Here is a 25,967-nt window from a genome sequence, read left to right as displayed (position 1 = left end):
GCATAAGGCTGCCTCCCACGTCCAGCTCCTGCTTCCTCCCGACCCGACTTGACTCCCGCTTCCTCTCTTCCCTCCCTTCCCCCCCCCCCACCCCCGGACCGGACCTGACCCCGTCTCCCGCTCCCCCCGCCCCTGGACCGGACCGGACCCCCCGGACTGGACCTGACCCGCGCTTCCTTTCCCCCCCCCCCGCCCCGACCCGAACCGACCCACGCTCCCTCTCACCCACCCGGGCCCGGCCCGTTCAGCCTCCCACCCCCTTCTCCTTTCCCCCACCCTTCTCCTTTCCCCCCTTCCCCTTCCCCCCCGCTCTCCTTCCCCACTTCCCCTTCCCCCCCTCTCCTTTCCTTCCCCCCCCTTCTCCTTTTTCCAGCCTTCTCCTTCCCCTTTCCCCCCCTCTCCTTCCCCTTCCTCCCCCTCTCCTTACCTACGAGATTACAGACCTAAATCTAGAAAGTGGGATTAGGCTGGATAGCCTCTTGTTGGCTGCACGGACACGATGGGCCGAAATGGCCTCCTTCTGTGCTGTAAACTTCTATGATTCTATGATTAGCAGCAGGTGCATCGGAACACTATCAACTCCAGGTTCCCCTCCAAGTTACACATCATCCCGATTTGGAAACATCTTCAACCACACGACTGCAGTGATTCAAGAAAAAGAAGGACCACCACCTTCTCACTGGCAGCTAATGATGGACAATAAATGCTTGCCTTACCAGATAGCTTTACCAGTGATGCACCTAACCAGAGAATGAATAAAGCAAAATGAATATAATGGAACATTGAAAAAAATTGGGAAGATGGAGTGTGGGATAATCAAAGTCTTGCTCGCAATGAACAGTTTGTTAACGTATCTTTTATTATGTGATTCCATCTCTTTTCAGTGCATAAAACTATATTTAAAAAAAAATATGTTACATTGGTCTTCAGTCCTTAGATTTGGGATATTGCTTGTAACATACCTGCAAGATCAAAATGTTGGGACTCTCACTTTGAATTAATTTTCATATTAATTTGAAAGGGGCACCCCGAGATATGGCAGACAGTGGAAGTTCCATTGCATATTCAGTTATTGCTCATGATGAACATGCAATAGTGTTGTGATATGCTTAGTGATGCATAGACAACAGTCCATGTAGTCGATCAAATAAATTGCACAATATGCCCGGGAAAGTTAAGTCTTCAGTAAATGATTACAGAAATGTTTCCACCATAACAAGGTCGATCATCGAGTTCTGATGTTTATAACCAATATTTTGATATCGGGGGCTCTCAAACAGGTTGACTTGAGGTCCCTTACCAAAAGTATTAGCGAGCATAAGGTCCAATCTTCTGCCTCAAATTACTCATCCTGGATTGTTGTACAAGAGTCGACACAATGGGATCACTATTGTTCATCAATTTAACCAATTCTAATGGAACACAGAAATGGACGAAGCTTTCTGGTTTGAGAGTGCACTTACACAATGCTGAATATTACCAGTGTTAGTGATGTAAGAGGTAGAGTCTATTCCTAACACCACTATCTACAGCAATTCCCTACATAATCGGCAGCAACCGTGGGCTGTGCATCAATATTACCAACAATAGGTTAGGTCCTACATCATTATTGTAAAGGTCTAAATCTCGCCTCAAAAACTATGGTGCCATTACGGAAATAAAACCACATCAGGAAATAATGATGTTATCTGGGAATATTGTCTAAAACACAAGATGCTTTCTGTGATCATTTGCTGCAGACTTAACTTTCCTGTCATTCGGCACTGCAACTGCCCTGCCTGTCCGATTGAGCCCCGAGACAACCCTGAAGTCCACAATCCACACCAGACACACTAGAAATTTTATTTCATGTCTGTGCATCAATAAATTCAATGTAATGAATAATAAATACGATTGAATTCATTAAAACAATGCCAGGTTTCAGAAGACACACTGAACACATGGGAACTGCAGTCATGGCAGCAGCTAATCATTTGCTGCAGTCAGGATGAAAGGGCAGAACTTTCCGAATGTACACCGCATGTGCTCTCCAGTAGCCTTGCTCTGCAGCAAAGAGGACGGAAAGAGATTTCTAATTAAAAAAAGATCAACTTCAGTTTACATTTGAGAAGTTTCTGCAAAACTCACGCAAAAATTAGACAGGTGACAACCCTATTACAGCGCATAATGTGTATTCAGCAATCCAATCAGAGATATCTATTTTATGAAAGCTGGTTCTCAGTGAGGAAGTTTCATTACAGTTATGTTTCTCTTTTTGCGTGTACATATGATCTGGCCTTACTTACAAATATAAATTTATAGACATCTTGCAACAGGTGTTCAGGAGAGGAAGAAAATTGGAAGCCAATGGAAAGTGCTAAGCATATAATTGCAAAGCGATTAGATTAAATACTTTGGCATTTGTTGGAATATACCTTCTCCATATGTAATTTAGTGAAAACAATTTAAATTTTTTTTTAATGTGTCTATTGGCCTCCTGATCAGACTGTGATTTTTGGTATTTCCAAGGTTGCACATTCAAACCTGGTTTATTTTCCACTCAGCCTCGTCTTCCAGCACTCCTTCTGCTCATTCTTTCAGTGGAGCAGTGGGTAATGTTGAGAACAAAGGCTGACGAAAGGAATAGGAAATACTGGAAATGTCTTTTTCAGATGCTGACCCATCTGATGAACCTTATTTATCAGGCTCAAAAGTGCCAATAAAAGATAGCAGTCCTGATTGGAGTAAGCCACTGTGAAGCAACTTAATTTTTGGCCAAATCACATGAGGATAATGCTATTGTGGGTCCACATTCTGCACCATTCCATTAATATAGCAATACAACTGGAAAGAAACAAATGGATTTTGAATTGGAAACATAATTGACAACACTTTTTGTTCAAAAAAAATCTGAAATACAATTTCATAAAAATCTCTACTTAAAAAAAAAATGAACACTGAACATAATTCAAGATTTAAGCTGAAGAAAACAGTAGGCCAACAGGACAAATGACAAGAGTCTAGTGCACTAAACAAAAACAAGCTGACCAGCATACTGAGAAGGTAAATTTTCACTGGCCCGGATTTTTCTCTCAGCGGCGAAAGAACAGCGCTCGCTGTTCACCTTGCTGACAGCTGCCCACAGATTTTTTGCGGGCTTGTCAGTGGAGATTTCCTATAATCCTGTGTCTTTTCCAGTGCGCCTACAAGGGATATGTGGCATGTGTGAGCAAGGCAAGTAACAGCGAAGCTCTTTGAACCTATCAGAATCTTCACTGACACACACAAAGTCCAAACCAGGAAGTATAAAGCAGGAAATATAAATTAGATTTAAATGATGAACAGAAAGCAAAAAAAGATGGGATTAAGGAAGGGAGATAAAAGAGATAGGAAAAGCAAAAAAAAATCTCCAACACTAATTTTCTTCTGAGGGAATGAGACGTCACACTTCTAAAATTCATTGTTCGGGGCCAGAGAGGTTGTTTCCTTATCATGTCGTTTAAAAACTCATTCCTGAATGCGCCGGTCCTAACTTTTCAGCGATTTTAATGCAAAACTATCATGTCGCTGCTGTCATTTCAATGCCGAGTCCATCGGTGAGGACTGTAATATTGCATCCTTTGGAGGAGCTTGGTATCTCGGACAGCGACTACTAGATTTTTGCATTTAAATGCGCATGTGCGTAGATCAGCAGTTGCTGCCAGAGTTCCTCCATTATAATGGTAAGCGCAGATAGCCTCACACTGAAAATTCCGGGCCCATATATCTTATAGATATGGGTGTTTGTTGGAGACATTGTGAAAAGCCTGCAGAAACAATGTCCTCCGAACATGGTCTGATGTACCAGGGAACATTCACATTACTATAGTGACTGGTGCATTGCAAAATGGTATTAGTCCAGCAGGCCATTGTTACTTTTAAATTCTATCAAAATGGATGGAAATGTACACATTACTTTTTTTCAAAACCAGAAAGAAAAGTTGATCCTAACGAGTTCTGACCAAGCAGAAATGCTAATATATACAGTAGTTATCTCTTCATCAATGTTCTATCTAATTTTTTGGGGTGTGCGGCACCTTTAACAGGCTGCGAGGCACATTCAAATTTCCGCGCATGCATGGTTTTTCCATTGTGAAGCCAACAAGCAGCCTGCACGGGACTTGCAGACCGCTGCGCAGCCTATTAGGAACATTGCTCTGCATATTCCACTTATTGCCTGTCACTCAATCCTGTATCATGCAATTTGAGAAAAGGATGATTGGCAATTGTGTAGCTATTAACACATTAACTCCATGCGGTTTACACATTTAAGCTTATAGGCAGCACAGGGTTACATAATCAAAACTGTCTTACTGAATAATGAAGCTGCAGAGAAGCCTGATTTGGAACAGACTGATTCTAAACATTTTTTGCTAAAGCTCATAAGGAGCTGTATCTAATTAATTCAGCAAGTTCTAGATCAGTTTAAAATGAGAAAAGATAGAAATGCAAATGAGTAGTGCGATTAACCACCCTCATTCATACCTTTGTTGCATTCAGACTCTACTATTCCAATGCTCTCCTGGCCAGCTTTCCACCTTCCGTCCTCTGTAAACTTGAGCTCATCCAAAACTCTGCTGCTCGTATCCTAACTTGCACCCAGTCCTGTTCACCCATCTTCTTCTTCTCCTCCTTCTTAGGCAATCGAGGATGACTTGCTTCCACACTAAAAATGAGTTCTCAGGTGACTGATGAGTCCAATGCGGGACCTACAGTCTCTGTCACAGTTGGGGCAGACGGTGGTTGAAGGGACGGGTGGATGGGGTGCTTGGGTTGTTGTGCGCTCCTTCCACTGTTTGCGCTTGGCTTCCACATGCTCCCGACGAAGAGACTCGAGGTGTTTGGTGCCTTCCCAGATGCTTCTCCTCCACTTTGAGTGGTCTTGGGCCAGGGATTCCCAGGTGTCAGTTTTGCCTTTTTTCAAGGAGGCTTTGAGGGTGTCCTTGAAGCGTTTCCTCTGCCCACCTGGGACTCGTTTGCCGTGTTGGAGCCCGAGTAGAGCGCTTGCTTTGGGAGTCTCGTATCGGTCATGCGGACAATATGGTCCGTCCATCGCAGCTGATCGAGCGTGATCAATGCTTCGATGCTGGGGATGTTGGCGTGAGTGAGAAAATGGATGTTGGTGTGCCTGTCCTGCCAATGGATTTGCAGGATCTTGTGGAGGCAACGTTGGTGGTACTTCTCCAGGGCTTTGATGTGCCTGCTGTACATGGTCCATGTCTCTGAAGCATATAGGCGGGCAGGTATCACTACTGCTCTGTAGATCATGGGCTTGGTGTAGAGTTTGAAGTCCTGGTCTTCAAACACACTCTTCCTCAGGCGACCGAAGGCTGCACTGGCACACTGAAGGCGGTATTGGACTTCGTCATCGACGTCTGCCCTTGTTGACAGTAGGCTCCCAAGGTATGGAAAATAGTCCACGTTGTCCAAGGCCTCGTCGTGGATTTTGATAATCGGGTGACAGTACTGTGTGGCCGGGGCAGGTTGGTAGAGGACCTTTGTCTTACGGATGTTTAGTGTAAGGCCCATGCTCTCGTACACTTCGGTGAAGGTGTTGACGATGGTTTGGAGTTCAAACTCTGAGTGTGCGCAGACGTAAGCGTCGTCTGCATACTGTAATTCAATGACAGAGGATGAGATGACAGATCTGGACAAGAGGCGTCGGAGGATGAACAGTTCTGTAGATTAGCTTCACTCCAGCGGGGAGCTTACTGAGGGCGAGATGGAGTATTGCAGCAAGGAAGATCCAGAAGAGCATTGGTGCGATGTCACAGCTTTGCTTGACCCCGGTCTGTACGTGAATTGGGTCAGTGGTGGATCTGTTGGCCAGGATCACGGCTTGCATGTCATCGTGAAGCAGGCGGAGGATGGTGACAAACATTTGGGTGCAGCCGAATTTGAGGAGGAAACTCCATAATCCCTCATGATTGACAGTGTCGAAGGCCTTTGTGAGATCAAAGAAGGTCATATACAGAGGTTGGTGATGTTCCCTGCATTTCTCTTGAATTTGACACGTGGTGAAGATCATGTCTATTGTGCCCCTTAGTGGACAGAATCTGCATTGCGACTCTGGAAGGAGCTCTTCAGTCACTGGGAGAAGGCGACTGATGAGAATTCTTGTGATGACTTTTCTTGTGGCAGACAGCAGGGAAACTCCTCTATAATTACCGCAATCGGACTTGTCCCTTTTCTTGAAGATGGTCACCATTAATGCGTCTCTCAGATCCCCTGCCATCCTCTCCTCCTTCCAAATAAGAGAAATTAGTTCATGCATTTGCGCCAATTGTGCTTCTCTACCATGCTTTAGTGCCTTGGCAGGGATTCCATCTGCTCCTGAGGCCTTGTTGTTCTTCAGTTGTCGGATGGTCTTTTCAACCTCATGCCGGGCTGCGGTTGTGCCCAATATTCACTGTGCATCATGCCTGTGCTCGCTGACCTACATTGCCTTCTGGTCCCATTACACTTCAATTTTAAAATTCTCATTCCCATGTTCAAATCCCTTGATGGCATTGCCGGTACTCGTTTCTGTAACTTCCTCCAGCCCAGCAACCCTCCAAGGATCTTGGCACTCCTCCAATTCTCGCCTCTTGAGCATCGCCTATTTTCATCGCTTCATCATTGGCTGCCTAGGTCCGAAGCTCTGAAATGTCCTCCCTAATCTTCTCTCTCTCCTCGAAGTCGCTCCTTAAAACCGACCTCTTTAACCAAGCTTTTGGTCACGGTCAGGAAAAATGCAGGCAACAGCGCCAGCCCTTATACATGGCCTTCTTCGACCTTACGAAGGCCTTTGACACAGTCAACCACGAGGGTCTATGGAGTATTCTCCTCCGTTTCGGATGCCCCCAAAAGCACATCACCATCCTCCGCCTGCTCCATGACGACATGCAGGCTGTGATCCTTACCAACGGATCCATCACAGATCCAATTCACGTCTGGACCGGGGTCAAGCAGGGCTGCGTCATTGCCTCAACCCTCTTCTCAATCTTCCTCGCTGCCATGCTCCACCTCACAGTTGACAAGCTCCCTGCTGGAGTGGAACTAAACTACAGAACCAGTGGGAAGCTGTTCAACCTTCGCCGTCTCCAGGCCAGGTCAAGACCACGCCAACCTCTGTCGTCGAGCTACAGTACGCGGACAACACCTGTGTCTGTGCACACACAGAGGCTGAACTCCAGAACATAGTCGACGTCTTTACCGAGGCATATGAAAGCATGGGCCTTACGCTAAACATCAGTAAGACAAAGGTCCTCCACCAGCCTGTCCTCGCCGCACAGCACTGCCCCCCAGACATCAAGATCCATGGCGTGGGTCCTGGACAACGTGGACCACTTCCCTTATCTCGGGAGACTCCTATCAAGAAGAGCAGGCATTGATGATGAGATCCAACACCACCTCCAGTGCGCCAGTGCAGCCTACGGCCGCCTGAGCAAGAGAGTGTTTAAAGACTAGGCCCTCAAAACTGTCACCAAGCTCATGGTCTACAGGGCCGAAGTAATACTCGCCCTCCTGTGTGGCTCAGGGACGTGGACCATGTACAGTAGACACCTCAAGTCACTGGAGAAATACCACCAGCGATGTCTCCGCAAGATCCTACAAATCCCCTGGGAGGACAGACGCACAAACATTAGCATCCTCGTCCAGGCCAACATCCACAGCATTGAAGCACTGACCACATTTGATCAGCTCCGCTGGGCAGGCCACATAGTTCGCATGCCAGACATGAGACTCCCAAAGCAAACGCTCTACTCGGAACTCGTTCACAGCAAATGAGCCAAAGGCGGGCAGAGGAAATGTTACAGGGACACCCTCAAAGCCTCTCTGATACAGTGCGACATTCCCCACTGACACCTGGAGTCCCTGGCCAAAGACCGCCCTAAGTGGAGGAAGTGCATCCGGGAGGGCACTGAGCTCCTCGAGTATCGTCGCCGAGAGCATGCAGAAATCAAGCCCAGGCAGCGGAAGAAGCATGCGGCAAACCAGGCTCCCTGCCCACATTTCCCCTCAACCACTATCTGTCCCACCTGTGACAGAGACTGTGGTTCTTGTATTGGACTGTACAGCCACCTAAGAACTCATGCTAAGAGTTGAAGCAAGTCTTCCTCGATTCCGACGGACTACCTATGATGATGATGAATATCTCTATGTGGCTCAGTGCCAAATTTGTCTGTTAATTCTCCTGTGAAGCGACTTGAGAAGTTTTTGCTACATTAAAAGGAACTATATAAATGAAAGTTGTTGTACTTGTTTATGATCAAATCTAAATGTTGCTTCAATTTTAAATGTAGATATAAAATTAGACACATTCCCATCTTACAATTGTCTTGTAATCGATGGCAGATTTCCTTATTCGAACCAATATCATAGATTTCCTCAGTAGTCTTTTCAGAACATCACTTTTCTCTCCTTTGAATTTCTTAGCAACACCCAAGGGTTTAAACATAGTCCTTGAAAATATGAGGAAAACCTCCTTTGCTCCCCCAAAATGCTGTGAAATGCTCAAAGCAAGGTACCAGTATTACTGATGAAAAGGACAATTTTTCCCCACACTTGAAATACAAGATGCCAAAAAATACCATTTCACCTTCTCCCCTTCACTATATTCTGACTGAGGCCACATGGATATCTGCCAGTGCTGCTCTGTAACTGGCTGCTCGAATGTACAAAAGAACAGGGCGACTCATTCTCCAATTTTCCTCTTGTGGTGAAATGCTTGGCTTCCTTATCACTATTTCCCAACAGCATGGTTGAAATCAGGAAATGGCTATGTGTATGAAATAGTTATGTTTGAAAGGCAAAAACAGACTAGCAAAAATCAAATCATTCTGACTTTGCTGCAAATGTGATAGGCTGTTCAGCTAATTAATGTGCTTGGTTTTCACCATCTGCTTCAATTCACTGGCTGTACCATATTGCTGTTGGGGGAGGAGAGAGGTGAAATTCTACTAAATCATTTATTATGGGTTTTATTTTATAGGCCCCTATTTTCCCCAATGAAGATTTCTGGCATCCACTTACCTGTACGCATGTTTTTCTCACCACCGTCCGTGCCGAAAAAACAAACCCGCTAGTCTCCCCGAAACGAAAGCCAATTGTAGCGCCGTGCTACCAGAGTCCAGTTCGGGGGGGGTGCGGAGATAACAGCGTGCGCCTAAAATGCACTGCGGATGCGCTTAAAGAAACACTCAGTGCACATGTGCTGTAAAAAAAAAATCAGCACGGGGAGGGTCTGTGGAGGACCATCAGCCAGGGATAGCAGCAGGTCGAATCGGCTGCGTTGAAGAGTTTATCTGCTAAGGAAAAGGCTGCCCTGGGTATTTGCTGAAGGATGCCTCATCTTGATGAGATAATTTTGCCTGCTGTTTGTTAGAAGGTGGCAACTCTGTGATGTTCTTGGAGTATCTTTGGCAATTTGTATCCAGTTGGAACTTCGAGGGAAAAGACGAGTGGGGAAGATTTATGTTTAATTTGCCTGCAGTTTTCTCAACCAAGGAGGAGCTTTAAAAGTAAGTTTTATTTCAGCTGAATTACTTTTAAACTGCAGTTATTTGCTACAAAAGGGCACGGAGGACCTTCGGCCAGGGATAGGAGCGGGCTAGCGCTGATTTCTTTAAGTGTAGGTATGGTTTTTGCAAACGATATTCAATGTGTCTGTGCGCAGTTTCAAAAAAGAACGTTGTTGGGGAAAGTGGCCATAATGGCCGGAAACGGCACCTAAACAGCTTTTTACCGTACGCTAGCGCCAGGATATATGGCGCCAAAAATTCTGGTGCTTTTAGTTGGTGCCGGCACCCAAACATTGGGTAAACTTTGAAATGTCCATCCACGCCAGACAAATGACTGCCCAATCCTGAGGAAAATAGGGACCTATATATGTTTAACATAACTTCGCTGCTTTTGACACTTATTCTCTAGAAAGAACCCGAGTGCTTTGATGCATATTTTAGGACCTTATTAACCTGCATTGCTACTTTTAATGATTTGTGAATCTGTACTCCTAAATCCCTTTGTACCTCTACTCCTTTAGACTCTTATTTTCCAAAGAATATGTGGTCTCCTTATTCCTGCTACCAAAATATAGCACCTCACATTTATCTATATTGAAATTGATTTGCCATTTACACACCCATTCTGCAAGTTTCTTAACGTCGGCTTATATTTTGTCACAGTCTTCCTCATATCCCCCAATTTTGTGTTAGACATTTCAGAGTCTTTTGGCAATGTGATCTACAACATTAAGTTAGATCCTGGATTAGTTCAATTGCTTTGTTATCTGTTTTATAAACATCTAACGGAAGGGGTGAATCACTTTTTTAATAAAAAACAGTCTGCATCGTTCAAAGATATATTGTCATTCAACCTTATTACTCCTTGCGGAGTATAGATCTTCTGTTGCTTTTTGTCATTGAACTCTGCTTTGGGCAACCACTCCAACTGATCACATGTGTAGCCTGCTCATCTTACTTTGGTATCCACAGTTCTCGGTCAAATGTTTTTTGGTCTGCCTGGTCTTCTTTTCCCAAAGACAAACTGCCCCCTTTATATTACAGAAGCAACTTTGCAATGCAAAATACCTGGCCCAAGTGCAGTCAAAGGCACCAAAAACTCTTCCCCGGTAAGAGTTTTCCTGGATGCCGCGAACAAAAAGTGATATCAGTGACAGAGAAACAGAAACATAGAAAAATAGGTGCAGGAGTCGTCCATTCGGCCCTTCAAGCCTGCACCACCATTCAATAAGATCACAGCTGATCATTCACCTCAGTACCCCTTTCCTCCATTCTCTCCATACCCCCTGATCCCTTTAGCCGTAAGGGCCATATCCAACTCCCTCTCGAATATATCTAACGAGCTGGCACTAACAATTCTCTGCGGAAGAGAATTCCACAGGTTAACAACTCTGAGTGAAGAAGTTTCTACTCATCTCAGTCCTAAATGGCTACCACTTATCCTTAGACTGTGTCCCCTGGTTCTTGACTCCCCCAACATCGGGATCATTCTTCCTGCATCTAACCTGTCCAGTCCCATCAGAATTTTATATGTTTCTATGAGATCCCCTCTCATTCTTCTAAACTCCAGTGACTACAAGCCCAGTCAATCCAGTCTCTCCTCATATGTCAGTCTGGTCATCCCGGGAATCAGTCTGGTGAACCTTCGCTGCACTCACTCAATAGCAAGAATATCCTTCCTCAGATTAGGAGACCAAAACTGAACACAATATTCCAGGTGAGGCCTCACCAAGGCCCTGTACAACTGCAGCAAGACCTCCCAGCTCCTATACTCAAATCCCCTAGCTATGAAGGCCAACATGCCATTTGCCTTCTTCATCGCCTGCTGCACCTGCATGCCAACCTTCAACGGCTGATGTACCATGACACCCAGGTCTCGTTACACCTCCCCTTTTCCTAATCTGCCGCCATTCAGATAATATTCTGCCTTCCTGTTTTTGCCACCAAAGTGGATAATCTCACATTTATCCACAGTATACTGCATGCGCCATGCATTTGCCCACTCACCTAACCTGTCCAAGTTACCCTGCAGCCTCTTAGCGTCCTCCTCACAGCTCACACCGTCATCCAGCTTAGTGTCATCTGCAAACTTGGAGATATTACTCTCAATTTCTTCTTCTAAATCACTGATGTATATTGTAAAAGCTGTGGTCCCAGCACTGAGCCCTGCGGCACCCCATTAGTCACTGCCTGTCATTCTGAAAAGGACCCATTTATCACGACTCTCTGCTTTCTGTCTGCCAACCAGTTCTCTATCCACGTCATTACGTTACCCCCAATACCACGTGCTTTAATTTTGCACACCAATCTCTTGTGTGGGACCTTGTCAAAAACCTTTTGAAAGTCCAAATACACCACATCCACTGGTTCTCCTTTGTCCACTCTACTAGTTACATCCTCAAAAAATTCCAGAAGATTTGTCAAGCATGATTTCCCTTTCATAAATCCATGCTGACTTGGACCGATCCTGTCACTGCTTTCCAAATGCGCTGCTATTTCACCTTTAATAATTGATTCCAACATATTCCCCACTATTGATGTCAGGCTAACTGGTCTATAGTTCCCTGTTTTCTCTCTCCCTCCTTTTTTAAAAAGTGGTGTTACTTTAGCTACCCTCCAGTCCATAGGAACTGATCCAGAGTCGATAGACTGTTGGAAAATGATCACCAATACATCCACTATTTCTAGGGCCACTTCCTTAAGTACTCTGGGGTGCAGACTATCAGGCCCTGGGAATTTATCGGCCTTCAATCTCATCAATTTCCCTAACACAATTTCCTGACTAATAAGGATTTCCTTCAGTTCCTCCAGTTCCTCCTCCTCGCTAGACCCTCGGTCCCCTAGTATTTCCGGAAGGTTATTTGTGTCTTCCTTTGTGAAGACAGAACCAAAGTATTTGTTCAATGGGTCTGCCATTTCTTTGTTCCCCATTATAAATTCACCCGAATCTGACTGCAAGTGACCTACATTTGCCTTCACTAATCTTTTTCTCTTCACATATCTATAGAAGCTTTTGCAGTCAGTTTTTATGTTCCTGGCAAGCTTCCTCTCATACTCTATTTTCCCCCTCCTAATTAAACCCTTTGTCCTCCCCTCTGCTGAATTCTAAATTTCTCCCTGCTTTTTTCTGGCCAATTTATATGGCTCTTCATTTAACACTATACCTAAGTTAAGCAGCTCCCACGAATGGCATGCAAGTTTTACCAGATTGCGCCTGGTAGATGACCTCTCAATATGGTCATAGCAATATGCTTCCATTATTGTTTGTGTACATACTGTTTAACCTCCCCTAACATCAGGTAAAGTCCTGGCCAGACTGGCAGTCACAAATGTGTCTTTTGTAATAACAGCGTGCACACATTTGCACATGCACAGTTGCTTTAATGCAAGCTTCCATAATTTAGATGTAATTTTTCTTGCATATATTCAGTTTACCAATTTTTGCTAAATATGCCTTGAAGTATAAAAAGGATTATTAGGTCATTTAAAAACCATAATAAAAAAATACTCATGCCATCAGCAAATTTAACTGCTCACAATACTTAAGATTTCAACAAATGCAAGCTTCTGATCATTTGACTAGAAGACGACAATTACAAAGCTCTCAAAAGCAGAAAAGCTCAAGATAGATATCGATAAGGAAGGCCATTTGGCCCATCTTAGCTTATCCAAACAGAAATACATCATAGCCCCAGTCATGGCATCCAACGGTTTCTTAAATTACTCTAATCTTTTGACTCCACTATTCTACCGACATCTATTTCTTGTCTTACCATTTCTTATGTGAAGGTCTTTCTGACATTAATCCAAAATTTGTCTTTTACTAATTTAAACTTATATGTCCTTGTCCAACTGTCAATTTAGTTTGAATTAGCGTCCCAATTCTACCTTTGCTACACCATTTACAACAGTATTTCATTGTCTGTAAAGCGCTTTGAGGCGTCTGGTGGTCATGAAAGGTGCTATATAAATCCAAGACTTTCTTTTTTTCTTTCTTTACTAGTAATAAACTGCTATAAGATTGCCTTTCTCCACAACATGTAGTAAATCAAAACCAAGTATCGTTGCAATTCAAAATTCACTCCATGAACTGGTGTGTGATGACACCCATTTGCAACAAAACAAAAATGTAATAAAATCATCCAAATTCTATTTGTGCACATTAAGATTGACCTGCGTGTGGGTCAAGGTGAAAACACATCCAATGGCTTAGATGACTATGAATCACTTGAGTTTTTGCTCACAGTTTACAATGTAAAGTTAAAGGCTTACCCAGGTTATTGCATTACAACACTAACCTGTACAAGAGAAAACAAGATTTTATAAGAAAATAAATTTTAGCGGCTTAAAATATCGGTCATGCATTTTGCCACCTTTTCACATCACCACTATAAACTTGTAAATACAAAACTGAACTTCATCATGATAGGACAATACACTTCTTGAATGACTCTACAATTTAAACCGCTGGGTAAATAAAATATCACACAATGTTGATTACAAACATCAAAACAGTCTTTGGTTAAATCCTTCAACTATTTAATTTAGTAATTCTACAGCTTCCATTGCAGTAATTCTGCAGCCTCCATTCTGAAATATCTGGTTTATATTCAGATAGAACAAAGCTTTCGATAAATAATTTAACTCAGCAGATGTCTGAAAACACAGAACTTCGCTCCAAAGGTGCCTTACCTGTCGCCGAATAATTTCTCTGTTGGCTTTAGCCTTTTCTATTAGCTCTTGGATAACTTCAGGATTGGTCACATTTTTGTTTTCTCGAAAAGCTTCCTTAATTCTCCGGTCCGCAAAGGTTCTTCAAGGTAAAAAGCAGATTTGAGAGAGTTATTTTTAACACTTTTATTGATTCTGCATTTAAGGCCTTTTGGGGCAGTGCATTCCACATTCTCACAACCCTGTGTGAGAAAATAGTTTGGGGAGGTTTACTTTTAACTGACCCAGTTTGAATTTTAAGATTGTGTTCCCTTGTTCTGGATTTCCTAACTCCCAGCAGAATCATTTGCTATCTATGCCATCAGTTCCCTTCATTATTTTAAACACCACAATCAGATCATCCCTTTATTTCTTTATCCCCAAATAGACATGGCTGGGAAAACTAACCAACCTGAGTTTCTGCTCATGACTGCCATCCAGTGACTCTTGGATGCGCATGCATATGTATGGGTGTTGGCTGAGGAGAATATCAGGTGTCACTGTGGTGCCCCAACAATTGAATAGCCTGCCAACACTCACGGTCCAAGCACACGAGGTGAAGATTAGCTACTCAGCTAGAAGGTTGCAGGCACCCATGGACCAGTACTCCATCTTCAGGGATGAAAATCGGAGGGACTGCAGCAATATTAAAAGTATCTACTTTGACTGGATCCACATTCATGGTTTTAAAATAGCCAAAAATGATACAAGCCATAAAGCATAAGTGCTGCATTATCATGTTACATAGAATCCACAGCATAGAAACAGGTCATTCGGCCCAACTGGTTTATGCGGGTGTCTATGCTCCACACGAGCCTCCTCCAACTCTACTTCATCTAACCCTATCAACATATCATTCTACTCTTTTCTTCCTCATGTACTTATCTAGCTTCCTCTCAAACGCATCTATGCTATTGGCCTCAACTACATGTGGTAGCAAATTCCACATTCTAACCACTCTCCGCGTAAAGACATTTCTCCAGAATTCCTTATTGAATTTATTAGTCATCATCTCATATTTATGATCCCTAGTTATGGACTCTCCCACATCTATTCTATTGAACCCCTTCATAATTTTAAAATAGATGATAAACATAGAAAATAGGTGCAGGAGTAGGCCATTCGGCCCTTCAAGCCTGCACCACCATTCAATATGATCATGGCTGATCATTCACCTCAGTACCCCTTTCCTGCTTTCTCTCCATATCCCTTTAGCCATAAGGGCCATGGCTAACTCCCTCTTGAATATATCCAATGAATTGACATCAACAACTCTCTGCGGCAGGGAATTCCACAGGTTAACAACTCACAGAATGAAGAAGTTTCTCCTCATCTCAGTCCAAAATGGCCTACCCCTTATCTTTAGACTGTGTCTCCTGGTTCTGGACTTCCCCAACATTGGGAACATTCTTCCCGCATCTAACCTGTCCAGTCCCAACAGCATCTTATGTTTCTATGAGATCCCCTCTCATCTTTCTAAACTGCAGTGTATAAAGGCCCAGTCAACCCAGTCTCTCCTCATATGTCAGTCCAGCCATCCCGGGAATCAGTCTGGTGAACCTTCGCTGCACTCCCTCAATAGCAAGAACGTCCTTCCTCAGATTAGGGGACCAAAACTGAACACAATATTCCAGGTGAGGCCTCACCAAGGCCCTGTACAGCTGCAGTAAGACCTCCCTGCTCCTGAACTCAAATCCCCGAGCTATGAAGCCCAACATGCCATTCCTCTTCACCGCCTGCTGTACCTGCATGCTAACTTTCAATGACTGATGAACCATGACACACAGGTCTTGTTGCACCTCCCCTTTTCCTAATCTGCCGCCATTCAGATAATATTCTGCCTTCCTGTTTTTGCCCCCCCAAAGTGGATAATCTCACATTTCTCCACATTATATTGCATCTGCCCACTCATCTCACCTGTCCAAGTCACCCTGCAGCCTCTTAGCGTCCTCCTCACAGCTCACACTGCCACCCAGTTTAGTGTCATCTGCAAACTTGGAGATATTACACACAATTCCTTCATCTTAATCATTAATGTATATTGTAAAGAGCTGTGGTCCCAGCACTGAGCCCTGCGGCACCCCACTAGTCACTGCCTGCCATTATGAAAAGGACCCATTTATCCCGACTCTCTGCTTTCTGTCTGCCAACCAGTTCTCTATCCACATCAGTACATTACCCCCAATACCATGTGCTTTGATTTTGCACACCAATCTCTTGTGTGGGACCTTGTCAAAAACCTTTTGAAAGTCCAAATACACCACATCCACTGGTTCTCCTTTGTCCACTCTACTAGTTACATCCTCAAAAAATTCCAGACGATTTGTCAAGCATGATTTCCCTTTCATAAATCCATGCTGACTTGGACAGATCCTGTCACTGCTTTCCAAATGCGCTGCTATTTCATCTTTAATAATTGATTCCAACATTTTCCCCACTACTGATGTCAGGCTAACCGGGCTATTTTTTCTCTCCCTATTTTTTTTTTTTTAAAGTGGTGCTCCATTAGCTACCCTCCAGTCCATAGGAACTGATCCAGAGTCGATCGACTGTTGGAAAATGATCACCAATGCATCCACTATTTCTAGGGCCACTTCCTTAAGTACTCTGGGATGCAGACTATCAGGCCCCAGGGATTTATCGGCCTTCAATCCCATCAATTTCACTAACACAATTTCCCACCTAATAAGGATATCCTTCAGTTCCTCCTTCTCACTAGACCCTCGGTCCCCTAGTACTTTTGGAAGGTTATTTGTGTCTGCCTTCATGAAGACAGAACCAAAGTATTTGTTCAACTGGTCTGCCATTTCTTTGTTCCCCATTATAAATTCACCTGAATCTGACTGCAAGGGACCTACGTTTGTCTTCACTAATCTTTTTCTCTTCACATATCTATAGAAGCTTTTGCAGTCAGCTTTTATGTTCCCAGCAAGCTTCTTCTCATACTCTATTTTCCGCCTCCTAATTAAACCCTTTGTCCTCCTCTGCTGAATTCTAAATTTCTCCCAGTACTCAGGTTTGCTGCTTTTTCTGGCCAAATTTATCTGCCTCTTCTTTGGATTTAACACTGTCCTTAATTTCCCTTGTTAGCCACAGTTGAACCACCTTCCCTGTTTTATTCTTACTCCAGACAGGGAAGTACAATTATTGAAGTTTATCCATGTGATCTTTAAATGTTTGCCATTGCCTATCCACCGTCAACCCTTTAAGTATCATTTGCCAGTCTATTCTAGCCAATTCACGCCTCATGCCATCGAAGTTACTTTTCCTTAAGTTCAGGAACCTAGTCTCTGAATTAACTGTCACTCTCCATATTAATAAAGAATTCTACCATGTTATGGTCACTCTTCCCCAAGGGGTCTCGCACAACAAGATTGCTAATTAGTCCTTTCTCATCACACATTACCCAGTGTAGGATGGCCAGCCCTCTAGTTGGTTCCTTGGTCAAGAAAACCATACCTAATACACTCCAGGAAATCCTCCTCCACTGTATTACTACCAGTTTGGTTAGCCCAATCTATATGTAGATTAAAGTCACCCATGATAACTGGTGTACCTTTATTTCACACATCCCTAAAATCAGTATCGGAATCAGTTAGTAGGCTGTTTTAAACACACTCAGTCTTTCAAATAATTTAAATTCCTGTGTCTGAGCAATATATCATGACACAGCAAAGCGTTTGATTCTGCTAATAATAATGCTCAATCTTCTGTTGGGAGGGCTGTTGCCATTGGCTGGGTCTTCAAGCATAGCACCACTCAATGCCTAATAATGAGAGAAATTGCCCTGGTCATGAGGCAGAAGGGGGTGGGGGGAGACTTCCAACTCATGTTCAATTCTTTAAATCTTAACCAGCTGGCCAGAGTATCTTTTACCAGTGAAACCAAAGATCTCTATAGATATTCATTTAATCTCTCAAATAGTGCAAAGGGTGCAGCACAATAATTTCCCAAACAGGAGGGTTTGGTGATGTTTTACCCTTTTGCTTACAGATCTTAGCCTTAATCTCAGCATTTATTAGCACACATACTTTTTTTCCCCAAAGTTAATTCTAACAAAATCAATGTTAAAAAAAACGACAAAAAGCCATTTCCCTTTTTGCCTTGTCAAATCTATCTGCTCCCATCACCCAAATTGTCATTATTCATGCATGAGCATTGACAGCAAATGTTGGCTGGCTATTTGATCACAGAGAACTGTACCAATCTGACATTCTCACAAGCGCATTTCCAGCAAGAGTCATTGACAGCAATCAAGAGTGGGAACCGTGTCCAATTATCTCCTCCCTAACCCAGGACACTTGGGCCAATTGGAGTGTTTTTACTTCTATTCCTGCCAGAGATCAAAGCTAGGACCTTCCTGATATGTACAACTCAGCTACGAGATAGATACATGTAGTGAGCTGTTTTACTTATTGCGTCTTGGGAGACTAGTGGATGGTAATATTGTTAAATACATAGTTTTACAGACTTGTTCAAAGAGAGAGCTTCTTTAAAAATAATAAATATTCCTAACTTTATTCAATTCTCAATATGGTTCGTCTCCCTATTACAATATGTAATCTATATCAATGACTTGGATGAGGGGACCGAGTGTAATGTACCCAAGTTTGCTAATGATACAAAGCTAGGTGGGAAAGTAAGTTGTGAGGAGGACGCAAAGAGGCTGCAAAGGGTTATAAAATAGATTAAGTGAATGGACAAGATTTTGGCAGATGGCACATAATGCAGAAAAATGTGAAGTTATCCACTTTGGTAGGAAAAATAGAAAAGTAGAATATATTTCCAGGTAAAAGACTGGGAAATGTTTGTATCCAGGAGGACCTGGGTGTCGTTGTACATGAATCACTGAAAGTTAACATGCAGGTACAGCAAGCAATTAGGAAAACAAATGGTATGTTTGCCTTTATTACAAAAGAATTTAAGTATGAAAGAGTAAAGAAATCTTACTGCAATTATACAGGGCCTTGGTGAGAGCACACCTGGAGTACTGTGTGCAGTTTTGGTCTCCTTACTTAAGGAAGGATATACTTGCCTTCAAGGGAGGTGCAACGAAGGTTCACCAGACTGATTCCTGGGGTAGGGGGGATTGTCCTATGAGGAGAGGTTGAAATAGACTAGGCGTATATTCTCTAGAGTTTAGAAGAATTAAGTGAAACATACAAAATTCTTACAGGGTAGATGTAGGATGTTTCCCCTAGCTAGGGAGTCTAGAACCAGGGGTCAGAATAAAGGGTCCGCCATTTAGCACTGAGATGAGGAGAAATGTCTTCATTTAGAGGGTGGTGAATCTTTGCAATTCTCTACCCCAGAGGGCTGCGGAGGCTCAGTCGTTGAGTATATTCAAGACAGAGTCAATAGATTTTTGGATATTAAGCGAATCGAGGGATATGGCGATAGTGCAGGAAAGTGGAGTTGAAGTAGAAGATCAGCCATGATCTTATTGAATGGCGGAGCAGGCTCGAGGGGCCAATGGCCTGCTCCTGCTTCTTATGTTCTTATGTCTCGCAGAAACAGCAACTCGCAATCAAGCTCATTATTTTTATAAACTTGCTGGATTTCCACATTGAGCTGGCCACAGAAAGTTAGAGCTCGTACTTAACAGCAAAGATATCCTTTTAACAGTTAATGCAATGGCAATTAACCTCACGGCCCAGAAAGAGCACAATTTAAACTGTTGAGTCTCCTTCCCACATGTAGTAATTTAAAAAAAAAAGATTTTTTAAATTTCAATTTTTTTTCTCTTTTTGTTTGTTTGCTCTCTTTCAATCTAATCTTTCTTTCACTCTTTATTTCTCTTTCTGTACTTGATTTGACTCCAATTCACCCTCCTTCTCTGTTGTTCTGTTTCTTTCTCAATCCTTAAATCTCACTGGTTAAGGAGATAGACTATTGGTCCCATCGTTCACTAAGGTCCTAAATGCCCCGTTGCCTTTGCCATGCCATTATCAGCTCTCACATTCAGCAACTTATAGGGGAAAAAATGAGAACTGAAGGGTGCAGGAAAAAGTGCATGCTGCAAGATGCCCAGCTCCAGCAAGATTTGGGTCAATGTCTCACCAAGTAGTGGTCAACAAATACAGTTGTAATTAACACTGAGGTAAAATACGGTTATCTTTCTGGACAGCACTTTGTTTATGTCTCTCACTACTTCATAGGATACAACCGCGTAAGTAGCATCTCCAGTACCCACTCCAGACAATCTCATCCATAGTACTTTTGCAGCGAGAACATTTTTGGGGGAGTGGGAGAGCAGCAGACACAATTCTTGTTTTTAGATATCAACGCCCATATTAATCTAGGACAGCCTTTTGCTCTTTAGGGTTTTCCTTTGTAATATAGATATAAGGATCTAGTTATCTGAGGATCTTGGGTTCTGCTAAATCAGCCTAACTTGATATTGGACAAGCTTCAAAAAAATATTCAATACATTTATAACAAAACCCACCACAAATAAAAAGCCATAGTGCAAGGGATAAAACATAAGGCCCGAATTTGGTCAACCTACCGCCAAGAAAACTCGGCGGTCTCACTGTTTTTTCGGCGCTCTCTCAGAGCGAATTTGGTGAGGCCCTCATGCCGGCTGTTTGAAAAGACCGCTGGGGAGCGTACGTTGACGTGCATCGCCGAAAAAAGTCCTCCCACCCGCTCCCGCCCGAGATTCATCCCCGAAAAGACCGCTGCATGAAAGGAGGTCTTACTTGAACGGTAGGTATGAAGACCTGCAAGAAAATGTTAGTGAGATGGTTTGCTTTATTTCTTTTGCAGCAATTTTGTTTGCTAGGGTCCTCTGAAGGTGTTGTCATGCTTTGTTTTTATTTGTTGAAGATTTTTTTTCCCGTTCCCCTCCCTCCCTGGGTCCGATTCTATCCTCGGCATTACTTTGCTGAGGATTGCATTTGCCACCCAGAATCGGCATGTAACGCCCATTTTTTCTGCCAGGCGCTTCCCCCCCCCATTTTTTCACCAAACTTCCGCCCAAAGTACAGTCAGGATCTTAGCGATCTTTTTGGCGGTAAATGGGCGGAACTTAGGTTTGACCAAACTCAGGCCCATAGTCATATTCCTGCCAATCCTGCTCAGTCTGTTCAACATTAAGGAGAGTAATCTGTTCGTATCAATGAATCAGAATTATTCTGTGATGGCATTTTTCTCCACATGAGCCACTTAGTCGCTCACTATCCTGTTCACTTCCCATACTCTTTAACATTCCTAATTTTAAAGTTATCATAGAATTATAGAATCTTATAGTACAGAAGAGGCCATTCGGCCCGTAGTGCCTGTGCTGGCTAAATTGGACAGTCCAATTTAGTCCCACACCCCAGCTTCTTTCTCATAATCTTGCAAATCAGTCCACTTTGAATACACGTTCAATTGCCATTTCAAAGTTGCTATGGAATCTGCTTCTACCACATTTTAAGTTGGTACTTTCTAGATCTTAACAACCCTCTTTTGTGCTAAAAATTTCCTTCATTTCTCCTCTAGTTCTTCTGCCAATTATTTTAAATCTATGGCCACTTGTCAGAGGAAACAGTTTCTTCCTACTTGTTCGATCAAAACCCCTCTTAATTTTGAATACCTCTATAAAGTCTTCCTTTAACCTTCCCTGCTCTGAGGAGAACAATTCCAGCTTCTCTAATCTCTGATATCATCCTGGTACCCTCCTCTGTACCCTCTATAAGGCTTTAACATCCTTCCTAAAATGTGGTGCCCAGAATTGTACACAATACTGCAGCTGAGGCTTAACCAGTGATTTGTAAACATAGGGACAGGAGTAGGCCATTTAGCCCCTCGAGCCTATTCCGCCATTCAATGAGATCATGGTTGATCTGTGACCGAGCATGACTTCCATGTTTTTGTATTCAATGCCCCTGTTTACAAAGCCAAGTATCCCATATGCTTTCATAATCGCCTTATCAGCTTGCCCTGCCACCTTCAAAGATTTGTGAATATGCACCCCAGGTCCCTTGCACCCCCCTCAAAATACCATTTAGATTATACTGCCTCGCAATGTGCATCACTTCACACTTATCCACATTAAACTGCATCTGCCATGTGTCTGCCCATTTCACTAATCTGTCTCGGTCCTCCTGAAGTCTGCTACTATCCTCCTCAGTATTTACTATATTGCCAAGTTTTGTATCATCCACAAACTTCGAAACTGTACTCCCTTTACCCAAATTTAGGTCATATATATATGAAAAACAATAGCAGCAATGGTCTTTATAATAATCCCTGGGGGATCCCACTGCATACTTCTGTCAAAAAAAATCTGTTCACCGTACTGTCTCCTATCCCTTAGCCAATTATGTACTTCTATTTTTCGAATAAGTCTGTTATGTAGCACTTTTATCAAGTGCCTTTTGAAAGTCCAGAAATATATACACATCTACTGTAGTACCTTAATCAATTATCTGTTACTTCATCAAAGAACTGTTGCTTCATCCAATTATTTTTTATAAAAATGTATTGATGCACTCTATTTCAACAATTTGTTTAGAGGAAATTTCCATGTAAGAAGACACATTTCTAATGTGTTTGTGATGATCTTAAATTTGTTCTCGCGGATTAGTGTTGTTGACCAGTGGAAACAATCTATCACAGTAAAATCGTCTCGATCATCACCAACACAGTACCTCTCGTCTGTGCTGCTAGTGGCCATGCTCGTGTGGTTTAAATTACAGTTTCTCGTCGCCAATGATAAGTCCTTACGATACAGTATAAATGCACACGAGGCCCATACTTGAGAGAAGATCACTCTGTGACCAGTAACCTTTATTAGCCAGCACTGAAGTGATGGTGGGTGGAGCTTCCCCTTTTATACCTGAAAGTCCAGGTTAGGAGTGTCTTCCACAAGTTCACCACCTAGTGGTCAATGTTCTCACGGTGTACAACTTAGGTCAGTTTATATATGGGTTACAATGACAGTAGAATACATGACAGTGCTCTCCTCTGATAGTTATATCCTCTTGGTTCTGGTATCATCCTTGTAAATCTGTTGCATCTTCTCCAGTGCTTGTAATATGGAGACCAGAACTGTACACATTACTCTGGTGTGGTCTAATCAAGGTTCTGAATAATTGTGAATAGAATACTCCAAGGCTTTTGCAAGCCTTTGTAAACTACAAGAGAACATTTGACCGTAGCCGTGAAAATTAAAAGCTCTGGGGCACTTGTGAGGTAGTCAAAGTGTGACAAATCCTCTTTTAATGAAAAACGAGAATTATCTTGGCAGTTAGCGACCTGTGATGTTATTAGGTCATTAATTGTGGAGAAACAGAAACAATTTCCCATTTTTTTTGTTCAAAAGGAGAATTTCATTCCTTATATTGATAGCTTGACAGATTTTTTTTTATTAAATGTGCTATGAATGCTTTGTACTGAAAGTACTCCCCAGGCTTTTATTTTCAAGGCAGCTGTGTGCTCAGTCTCTGAGAACTTAGTTCAGTTTCACAGCTTGTCATAGTGGAACATGGATTTGTAATCTCTAGATTGCTCAACGAGTACTTTGGCCTTGAGAATATCCTGCCCAGTATATGTCAAACAATCACGTTTAGTCAATGGTGAATGAACTGTTCAAACTACTGCCCATTGAACACTCAATAATGGAGGTGGGGGTGGCAGGGGGGAACCTCCCATTATTGCTGCTAATCTAATAATCCTTTCAACAAAAATTATAAATGCATGAAGAAATATGTACATTTTTCATGTTGGAGACCCTGGGCCAAAATTTCCCACCGCCCAAAATGAGGTGCACCTCCCCGTTTCGATGTGTTCTGGCCACCCCAATGTATGGGGTGGCCTAACTGTCGAAATTCAGCACTTCGGAGATTTTTTTGGAGTGGGGCAGAAGTGGCCTCATTATGGGGGCGGGGCGGAATAGCCGACGCTGTCAGTCATCACATCATCGCGCTGGTGCGTCACAATGTCTCTCCCCTTCTGTTAAAGGGGAGAGCCGCTGCGAACTCTGCAGCCAATTTAGTGGCAAACACTGGGCCACCAGGGAGGGTTTCGGCCGGGCCAGCAACCTGGTAGAAACCCTCCCTGGTGGCCGAACCTGTGGCTATAATTGTCGGCCTGACCTGCCAGTCAGCTGACAAAAAAAATTAAGATGGCATTGCCGGCAGAGACATCTCCCCTTTAAGGGCGGCCACGCCGCTAAACCACAGAGAGGGCACCGATCGGCGGCGGCGCCACTCCCACAGGGCAATTCCAGAAAAAGGGCAATTGCACAAGGGGGTCCCCACCAGTCAGTAAGGGGTCGGCACGCCATGGTGGGAAAATGGGCGGAGCGGTCCCCTGCACCGCTCCAAACCGGAGGAAGGGCAATTTTTAAAATGGCAGCCCTTGCGCGGCCATACTGCATGAACCCGTGGCCTCTGTTTTCAGCCAGCCAGAGGCCTTCTAGAGAGGGGCAATTTCATCCCCCCCAGTGTGCTGACAGCATGCTCTGTGTTCCAATCTGGTGACAATACTAATATTCACTATGAGCAGTATTCATTGTAATTTCTATAATAAGCGGAGAATTCTGTCCAATTCTGGATTTCAAATCTTCAAACATATTCAGAAGAGAGTTCAAGGTGGTAGTACGATCATATGGTACTGAGACCTTTTACTGCCATGGATCATTGAGGAAATGTATTCAGGATGCTTACTTTCACATTGTCATCCAGTCCTGTCATTTGAAAGTGCCGACGGTTCAATTTCCAAGGTTACAGTTATTAGTACAGAGCACCCCCTCTCCCCATAGGTTTTCTCAGCCTCTAGGAATTAGTTCTTGCACATCCATCTGTGTTTAGACAATGGTTCAGGAGAGCTCCATTTACCAAGAATGGATCTCACTCTGTTTATGTACTGCACTGCAGTACAGAGACAACATAATTGCGTAGAGTCTACCCACCAATCTCAAAGTCTTTATCCCTTGTGATGCTCCTTTGTAATGTTGCATCTATATATAGGCATTCAAAATGGCTACTGGAAGTAAGTAAGAAACCTTGCTTATAAAATGACCTAGGTCAAGGGCCATTCAATTTGATCACTATTGCCATATGGCTTTCTTAAAACAAGTCAATTTTGGCACAATGGTAACATTCTTGGCTCCAAGTCCGAAGGTTGGCGGTGTAACTCCCACTCCAGAAAATTAAGCACGTAATCCAGGCTGACATTTCAGTGCAGTACAGAAGGAGCGCTGAACTGAGATGGTGTCTTTAAACAGAGGGCCCCATCTATCCTCTCGGGTGGACGTAAATGATCCCATTGCACTATTCGAAGAGCAGGGAGATCTCCTGGTACCTGGCCAATATTTATCCCTCACCTAACACTATAGGCCCGAAATTCACCGTCCCTTCAGGGATGGCGACTGTGGAGTTTGAAAAAAATTGATGGGCAACTTTTCCCTCCACGAGCCATATTCAGCTCGCCGGGGGGCAGGTTTCAGCGGTGCTCACTTCTGCCGGAAACGGCAGGGTGAAGCTGGAGTAAAGGAAGATTTTCATGCAGTTAGGGAAACAACAGCCGGGCCACTGGAAAACGGCCAGCAGCTGGATTTTCACCTATAAAAAGGTAGGACTTCTTCAGGCAGTGACCCCGCAAGGTATTCAAGTCAGTGCTCGAACGCAACACATTTGGAGTATTGCCGGGATCGGGGCCCTTTGCCAAGAAAATAGTTTCATTAAGTTTTAATTTGAATTTAAAATGCAATAAGTTTTAGTAATTGTTACGATTTGGAGAACTATC

The 25,967-nt window shown here is 43.3% G+C and overlaps 1 protein-coding gene across 1 annotated transcript in view; it reads right to left on the bottom strand.

Annotated features, from left to right (window-relative positions):
• lyrm4 (LYR motif containing 4) overlaps positions 1–25,967 on the bottom strand; it is a 250,750-nt gene that overhangs the window by 161,995 nt on the left and 62,788 nt on the right. The window contains exon 2 of the mRNA XM_070880369.1: positions 14,214–14,334. Coding sequence (XP_070736470.1) covers positions 14,214–14,334 — 121 coding nt within the window. The remainder of the gene's footprint in view (positions 1–14,213; positions 14,335–25,967) is intronic.

Source organism: Pristiophorus japonicus, chromosome 5 (assembly GCF_044704955.1).
Source record: "Pristiophorus japonicus isolate sPriJap1 chromosome 5, sPriJap1.hap1, whole genome shotgun sequence".
NCBI classification, from domain to species: domain Eukaryota; kingdom Metazoa; phylum Chordata; class Chondrichthyes; family Pristiophoridae; genus Pristiophorus; species Pristiophorus japonicus.
Note: the sequence above shows the minus strand (reverse complement) of the source record. Positions and strands in the feature narration are given on the sequence as shown.